The 9,036-nt window shown below is 36.6% G+C and overlaps 1 protein-coding gene across 1 annotated transcript; it reads left to right on the top strand.

Moving 5' to 3' along the window:
* The first annotated feature begins 5,441 nt into the window (after positions 1–5,441).
* LOC121765265 lies at positions 5,442–7,492 on the top strand. Its single transcript, XM_042161352.1, has 2 exons — positions 5,442–5,909; positions 7,106–7,492. Exons 1-2 carry the CDS (start codon positions 5,581–5,583, stop codon positions 7,332–7,334), a joined length of 558 nt encoding a protein of 185 aa, XP_042017286.1. The 5' UTR covers positions 5,442–5,580; the 3' UTR covers positions 7,335–7,492.
* The last annotated feature ends 1,544 nt before the right edge of the window (positions 7,493–9,036 follow it).

The following is a 9,036-nucleotide window of genomic DNA, read 5'->3' as shown; positions in this document are numbered from 1 at the left end:
TTTAAGAGATTCTACCTATATATCGTAGATTGCTTGCTCAGATTGTCATTTTAACTTTGGTGTCACTATAGTGCTTTGATTTCGTATCTCATTTTGCTTGGAACCATATACCGAATTACTTGCCTATGTATCACATATTGCTTGTTACTTGTGGTCACATTGTCACTTTAAGAGTGATGTCACCCCTACTGATATATATCGAAATTTGCCATACCATTGCCCTTAAAAATATATTTTGCTAGTATAATCAACATTTTAGAACCATACTAAATTTGTAAAATTGCTTTAAAAAAATTGTTTTATAGTAATACTATTACAAAATAGTCTTTGTCCCATAAAATTATGAGTATTTAGAATAATACGAGAATTAATGCACAATTTATAATATAAGAGAGTTAATGAGAACGGTAGTTAAAGTAGTGTTAGAGTATCTCTAAGGAAAAGCCTAATGGAGACGTAAAGAAAAATAACTTATCATATTTACCTTTTGTTCATAAATATTAATTTTCCAAGAAAAGGGGTATTTGAAAAGGATATACAATCTTTTTTAATTTTGAAAATATATCTTTACCTTCTCTTAACACAAAAGGTTTTTCTTTCAGCTACCTTATTCTCTTGGAGTTGATTACTTTTTAAGGAGATATGGTTACCTTTTTTAGAACATAAATAAGAAATGCACCTTCTCAATTTACATTTTCCCCTTGGAGATGCTCTTAGTGGATGGGATCTACATTGTTATTACTAATACTCCATCCATCAATAGAAATAGGTCATATTTCCTTTTTTTGTCTGTCCCAAAGAAATAGTCTAGATCCATTTATGGAAACCTTTTTCTCCTTCTTTTTCCTTTATCATTTATGAGTCCCACAATCCACTACACAATTTCAATTACTTTTTCTCTTTCTCTCTTACTTTACTGACTACACATTAAAACATGTGTCAATCCCAAATGATTTATTTCTATGGGATAGATGGAGTATTTAATGAGTGTAATGGCGGACCATAATGGTAATGAGTTGTAAAAAAAATGATATATATAAGTAATGAGTTGTAAACAATTTTTTCATAAATGAAAATGCCTATAGTTTTATGGAACGAACGAATATAAAAAGTAGACATATTTTTATGGGACGTGGGAGCGTTTGCCAACACTTGTATGTGTATGTGTGTGTTTATGATCATTTGGACGTGGGGGTAATTATACCATTCATACAAAAAAAAAATTAGTTATCATATACAAAAAGTTTGATTAATGCAAAAGGTTTGATTAATGCTTCAAATTAGTACATTCCGTTAAAAATCATTAACACCGTTACTTTATCTTATCTTTCAACCTATTCACTCCAAAATTATGTCATCTAAAAACATGATTAGAATAGATAAATATCTTCATGAGGAGTTTGCATAATGAAATTGGGGTGGAAGAAGAGTAAAAATTTGATTAGTGAAACCATTAGATTAGTGAATTGATGTTAAATAGATGTGGCATGTGGACCATTTTTTATATCCATTTGTCAAGGAATTATTAGGAAGGTATACCAAATTATCATGTCACTTGGTATAGAAGGACCATCAAATTTGTACTCGTGGAAGAAGGTCATTTCGGTGCTGCAAGTCATCCGAAAACTAGCTACTATAGTTGCAGCAGCACATTCATTTTTATTTTTCATTTTGGGAGAAAGAGATTGAATCTGTGTCCTTGTGTGTGAAAAAAAGGCTAAAATAAATTAAGAATAGGATAAAGGAAATAGAAAAAATTATATGGTAAACTAGAAGGAGATGAATCATTCATTAAAATTATATAGTATGAGATAAGGTGGAATTGTTTGTGCGTGCAGTTAGGGAGGATGAAAATTTTGGTAAAAATTATTTATATAGACTAGCTGCAAATATTTATGATAAGATGCCTATGTAGCAATGCTTGAGGTATCACTTGAAGAAATAATAACATGCGGAAATAGGATAAAAAATAAGAAATAATTTTGAAAAGAATAGTATAAAAAATAACTAGTATTAACACCCGAGCTATGCACGGGACATAAGAGTTTCAAATAATGAATATAAAATGTAATAAATATATAGAAAATAAGAATTGAAAGAAATGTGGAGATTTTAAAAAATAAAAATGTATTTATCTTGTCTCACTCAAAATGAAGAATTTACTACTCCCCAGTGAATGAAACATTTATGCAATTTTAATTTATAATCTAAGTGAAGTAAAAACAATAAAATTAATTACAAAAATAAGATGTGTGACTAATGATCAAAGAGTATGAATTAATTAGAATAAGATATACAAATAAAGAAAATATGTGTGAGTAAATATGTTTATTGAAAGTGCTATGCAAGTCATTAATCCAAATAAAAGGTAAATTAATATATAAATTTAATAGCTTAATTTATAAAAAATTAATTTGAAAAAAATATATGGAATATTAAACATATCCACATTAAATATATGAATAATTTAAATCATATAAATTTAAAACTTCTTTGAGAAGTCAAGTTAGAAAATTTGTATTATCCAATAATCACATTTTAGTTGACTGTTTATTTCTTTCTTTTAATTTCAGACCATAGCATAACTTGATATACATTTCCAAAGACTAAATGAATTTTTTATATTTGAAAGAATAAATTTCTTACTTCCCGCCACATATACGTATAAAAAGTAAATTACTACTATCACTTAAAATAACGATAATATTTTATGCATCTTGTTTGTTTTGAATAATGTGAGAATTTACACTACTCTTTATATTAAAAAGTATTGCAATAAACGATTAAATCTCAATTTTAACCTAAATAAATGGAAGACAAACTAAACTCTCTAGCACAATTCCAATTTAACTCAAATATAAGGCTAATTAATATATAAATGTAATAACTTAATTATAAAAAAATTTAATGGTAGTGCACTATTAAAATGTGTTTTAACACTTCTGAAGTTAGCATTTTATTGGGCTATTATTTGTCCAATTGTTTTTGCCTTAAAAATTTATTTTTGAATAGAAGACATCTCATCTTTACATTTTCCCTCCAAAAAGGGCATTAAGGACTTTTCATCAAACTTGCACTTTAGATTAGTATAGATATAAAAGTAAATGTACTGATTTGATTTGAAATACTAGCCAAACTTTTTATATTTATATAATATATGTTAACTTTAAACTTTTTATACTAATTGAAACCATGTTAAACATTTTGTATATAATGTAAAATTAGCCGTGACAAATGAAAATCAAAAGTTTAGATACTACTCCACTCCTATTATAAATTCCGGCGAAGAAGAATGGTCTAAAACGAACTTCCCCCGTTTATGACGACCGTATTTCTCCCTACCGACGCTTCTGTTTCACTGCACCTACTGTGTGTTTTTCTCTTTTCTCTATACAGACACCTGATTTTCGCTCCACTGATTTCTTTCTTGGGGGTTGTCTTGTTCCTTGCCTCTGTCTCTTTCTGTCCCATCAACTGACACCTAAATGCTGCCACTACATTGGCTTACCTCAATCCAATAATATACCCTCAAGAGAGAGAGGTTATTGATGAAATTGATTGTATTTAGCATTTAGATCATCCACAATAAGAATAGCTCAGTCATATCCCAGCCATAGTCTAGCCACAAACTCCTTCTGTCATATCATCAGCACTAAAAATCCTCATGTCACATCATTAAAACAAGCAAATAGCCCAGTAATAGCCTAGCAATAGCCTAGCTACATCACTCAAAATTATATAAAACAAATAATTAACAATCACACAAAATACGGAATTAAATTTATGACACAAATACGGGAAAATTCAATTATAGTATTAAAATTAAAAAATTACATTAAATAAAAAAAAATTACATTAATTTTAAAAAAAATTACATTAATTAAAAAAAAACCCGCCTCTGTCTCACTCCTCGTCGCCTCCGTCGCCCCCCAACCGTGCCGCGGCGGCATTCAAATCGGCTCGCATGCTCACGAGCATTGCGTGAAGAAAACTCTTCTCCTCGGGGTCAGTTGCCGTCTTCCAATCGGCTAAGGTCTTGGCCATCTGAGCCCGCGTTTGTTGACGCGCGAAGAAGGCGAGATCGGCTGTCGACTGGCCAACAGGGGGGGATGCTGACTGGACCTCCTGGGATTCCCCGGAAACCCCCCTCGATTCCCGTTGCGCCCGCCTTTGACCAGCCGGGCGAGTTCGGCGAGCGAACGATGGAGGGGACGAGAATTCCTGAGCACCCTCGGGGAGGTCGTGGGAACCGCCGCTGCTATCGCTGTAATCATCGGTATAGTTCTGCCGCTGCTTCTTCGGCCAGCCAGCGTCGACACCTGCCCGAAACTTCTCGGAGTCTGTCAGCACCTCATAGCAGTTCCAGTAGGTGAACTCCTTATAGAGCCCGGGCACGGGGAAGGCTTTCGCCGCTATCCTCCTGCAGTCCTCGTCAGTTTGGCCACTGCTCTGCATGCGGAGGGCGTTGGCGTACAAGCCCGAAAATCGGGAGACCCCAGCCCTGATTCGGTCCCACGCCTTCCGGCACTCCTCCCCGTTGCGTGGCCTCCCCTCCGGGCAAAATGACTTGTAGGCTGCTGCTATTTTGGCCCACAAGTTGATGATCCTCTGATTGTTCGAAGTGAGGGGATCATCGCAAACACTCACCCACGCCTTGGACAGCGCGACGTTCTCCGCATCCGTCCACTTCCTCCGTACCTGGCTGTCGTCATCAACCGGCTGCGACGACTCGCCGACCCTTTTGCCCTTCCCCTTGCCCTTCTTCTTTGGGTCGTCCCGACCCCACCCTACTCCCCCCGTTTGAACGGGAGTTTCCGGAACCCCGAGAAGATCAAACCCCAACTCCTCTAAGGAGAAAGTCTCAAATTGCGTGAACTGTGTCTCCGATGAGGTCGATGTGTGCGAAGAAGCAGTCGAAAAATCAAAGCTGGGGCAATAGACGTTGTCCCCCCTGGCGTCCCCTGCGTCACGGGCTGCATCGCCGTTACCCCCCGGCATCATCTGCATACCGGGATGCAATCCCGGTACTCCCTGCCATCCCGGCATACTAACCCCGCCTGCCATCACGGGCATACTACCCCCGCCTGCCATCCCGGGCATCATCTGCTGCCACGGGTACATGTTGTAGTACCCGGGCATCGGACCCCATCCACCTCCCACGGGTACCGAGGGAGTTTGAGGCCCGCTCGTCACTGAAGTACCTTCGTTGTTGTTATCCATTTCGCGTTGTTGCTCTTGTACAGAAATTAAGATAGAGAGAATACTCATTAAAACAAGTTGTGCAAATAAAAATGACGTGCAAATCGCGTATATATAGTGTTTCGAAAATTAAATAAAAAAAATCCGCTCACCGACCACTCGCCGATCCGGAGCCTGCAATGGCGGCCAGCGGATCGGCGAGCGCATCGGCCAGTGCTCGAAAATCGGCGTGCGCTCGATGATTTTTTCGCCGAAATTCGGCTAGCCGGTTACAATGGTTGGGCGAGCGGACCGGCTAGCGCCGGGGATCGGCTAGCCGGTCCGCTCGCCGCCATTGTGGATGCTCTTACATGAAGATTTCTCACCTGGGTTTATCCAAAGATGCAATCTTTACAAGAACCCAGTAACGCGGATTCGGAATCCGCAGCTGATTCTGATAATGTCGGTGGTTTAGGGAAAGTTGCAATCGAGGTTGTGGCTGTGGCAGAAAACGGCAATGGTGGGGAGGAGAGGAGAGAATCCAGTGTGTCTGAGTGCTCGGTAGAGATTGGGGCTAAAATTGAGAGGGATTGTAGGATATGCCACCTCAGAATGGATGCAACTGATCAGGGCTCAGGGTTTCCCATTGAACTGGGATGCTCTTGTAAGGAGGATTTGGCTGCTGCCCACAACCAATGTGCTGAGGCCTGGTTCAAGATTAAAGGAGACAAGTAAGTAAATTCAGAAAAAATGAAATCTTGATGTGATTTGTGGTGAACTGTTTGTTTCGTTGATTGCTAGCTGTTAAGTTGCTGAATTGGGCCATTGATGAAGCGTTGTGTTCTTGATTGTTTTAATAACTTAGGTGGAAGGCCGAAAGGTTCACTATAAGGAAGATAAATTGGAATGTTCTCCTTTGGATCCTTTGAACTTTAGCTTTATAATAAAGAGGAAAAAAGAATACTAGTGTGGTGGACAAAGAGGTAAAAAGATGTGAGCACTAGGAATGGTTTGATAGTGAAATACTTTTGTTTCACATTGTGAGAATCTAATCTTCTCTTTCAACCTTGGCCTTGTTAGAATGCTTTTGGTGTTGTTATTATTTGGATCTGTTGAAATTCAATCAGTGTGGGAAAGTTGGGCTACTTGTTGTGGTTGTTTAGTAGTCTCAAGTCATTTAGTACATGGTTTGGTGTATGTATTTGCCTTTCATCCTATTCTATGTTTACCTTGTCGACTTCGTCACAGAGTATGACTCGTTCGATCCAGCATCTCTTATCTTTATCATACAATTTTTTCTAAAATAATAATACTCCACTTTGCAAGTGGAATCATTTTGTGGTCCTATGTCAAAGGACTTGAGACTTTTATTTATGAAGATGAAGATTTATCCAAAGAGAAGCATATAAGCTATAGGAAAAGAGCTTGTACACAATGAATCCTCTGCTAGCTGAATATTAGTTTGAAACTTCTATGTATGGAGTTCTACCACGTTATTTCATTCAATGAATTAAAGCAAGCTGCTTAATGTAACCGATTAATACTATGCTTGAGATATCATGGCAATATTTTTCATATTAGCGCAAATTCTTGATTTTGTGGAGGATTTTAGGTGCATTATGCATTTCCTGAGCCAAGGACTTCGTTTGTTTCATTCCTGCTTTGGAATAATCTCCTATCAGACCCCTCATATACATCCTTTCGAGAATCTCAAGTGAAGAAAAGGTGTTCTCATTGAAACTCTCTTATATTCTTTCGAGTATATCAAATGAAATTTCAGATATCTCTAGTGTGTTGCTATACTTGTGTCTTTGGATTTGGTGAGGGTACATTTTCTCTTAGGATCATATACACTTTGTATTAGTTGCTCGTTGCTCTGGTTAAGCAAGCGAAATGACATGAATTTTCTGTATGTTGTGATATACAGAACCTGTGAGATATGTGGATCCCTTGCAATAAATGTGGTCGGGGTAACTGAGGCTGAGCTGACAGAGTCATGGAACGAGACCGCTGATACTGCTGCTGCTGCTGCTGCAAGTGCAGCATCCCAGTCGCGGAACTTCTGGCAAGGCCGGCGCTTCCTCAACTTCTTGTTAGCTTGCATGGTGTTTGCGTTTGTCATATCGTGGCTTTTCCATTTCAACGTGCCCTCTTGAAACTCGCGTGAACCGGTAAGTACCCATGCATATCCACTCTTCTAAGGTGTATCCCTTCTTCCTTCCTGTAGCCTATCCACACCGTTGTGTACATTAGTTATAGAGGAACAAGTGTGATTGGTAACAACCAAGTTGTATGTCTAAAGCTCCGTCTCCTCCCCCGCCTTCTTCCGCAAAATGCACGATCTCTCCGTGCACCCGCGCACAAGAGACCACATCATTTAATTATACCGATCATGCTTAAGTTATGTCCAAACAAACTTAATTGTCATCTTAATTCTCTGTTCCTCACTTTGTGCTACCACTCATTGTATCTTTGTAGTAAAACAGGAGTTTGAAAAGCAAAATTAGATACTAAACCAATCAAGTCCGAATTTCTTAGATGACAAGCTATTAGCTCAAGTTATCTTTCATTTGAGAAAAAAAACTAAATATACAATATTGGGAACAAGATGAATCCTTATCCCTTGCAAGACAATCATGCTTGATCAAGTGAATGCTTTGTGTAGACCATTAAACTTTGTTCAATATTTAATTTTTATTAATGGAATTATAAAATTCACAAATGTTAGAACAAAGTCTCTTATGAATATACTTTAGAACAAGATTTAATTGAACTTTCCTCATCTATATTAAATGCGATCTTCAGATATTTACTAATCTCTCCATTCCGCGGTAGTAGAGGTTTTTCTTTTCGGTGCAATTTATGAAATATTATGTTAAATGAGTTAAGTAAATGAAGAAAAAAATAGAAAATGAAAAAAAAAGAAGAAATAAAGTAAGAGAAAGTAAAGTAGAACTGAAAAATGTGTTGACTTTTCCTAATAAAAGGAAATGGCCTTACTATTATGAAATGTATGAAAATGTCAAAATAACTCCGCTAACGCGGAACAGAGGAGGGACTATATGATTTACCTTTTTTGAGTTTAGAATAAAATAAAATAAAATAAAATAAAATGACATGTGTGAGCGTTGTCCTTATCAACCAACTTTGTAATTGTGGGCTTAAGATGTGGGTCACATGTGGTGGCTCCAGCCGACAAATTGTATGTCGATTAAAGGTTTTGAGAATTAAATTAATAATGTCAAGTTAAGATGCATGTTATGTTAGTACAACATAACAATAAGTAACTTGTAGTTAGAGGTACAGTCATCCTAGCCTTAATTCTAAATGATCTAATTCAGGCTTTATTAATAATTGTGTAAGGCTCAATCATCCTTCGCGAAGAAAACAAACTGAATTATGGAAAATATTGTGATTTTATTCGTGCAATTATACTATAATTCCTAATAATTTAGAATTTCTCCTATCGATGCTAAATAGCTAGAATATATGATGAGATTTTCTGTTTTCTTTTTGTTATATTGTGAAGATTTAATATTCCCCACCATGTGTGTAACAAACAAGCTAGATTAAGATAGAATTGTATTAAATACCCTTCATGATTAATTTGGGAGGGGTTCAATTTTTTTCCCGGATAAGATTACACCAATCCTCGGTTAATTGGACAAAATTTAATTCAGATATATTGTTGGATCAATCTATTTCACTATAGATGTTTTATTGAGTCAGTTAAATTTCAATTAATAATAATAGATCCGCTCTAATACTCCAATACTATAAAGATGTAGCCCATAAAATTTATATAGTAGTTCTCTCTTTTATGTAAAATATTTTTTATATTTACTTGGATTTTTTTAA

Source organism: Salvia splendens, chromosome 2, assembly GCF_004379255.2.
Source record: "Salvia splendens isolate huo1 chromosome 2, SspV2, whole genome shotgun sequence".
Lineage (NCBI taxonomy): Eukaryota > Viridiplantae > Streptophyta > Magnoliopsida > Lamiales > Lamiaceae > Salvia > Salvia splendens.
The sequence above is the reverse complement of the archived record's forward strand: the minus strand, read 5'-3'. Positions and strand labels throughout refer to the sequence as shown.

Coding starts and splice junctions, on each gene's coding strand:
- LOC121765265 (XM_042161352.1), top strand. CDS start 5,581: ATGCAATCTTTACAAGAACCCAGTAACGCGGATTCGGAATCCGCAGCT. Junction 5,910..7,105: donor TTCAAGATTAAAGGAGACAA/GTAAGTAAATTC, acceptor TGTGATATACAG/AACCTGTGAGATATGTGGAT.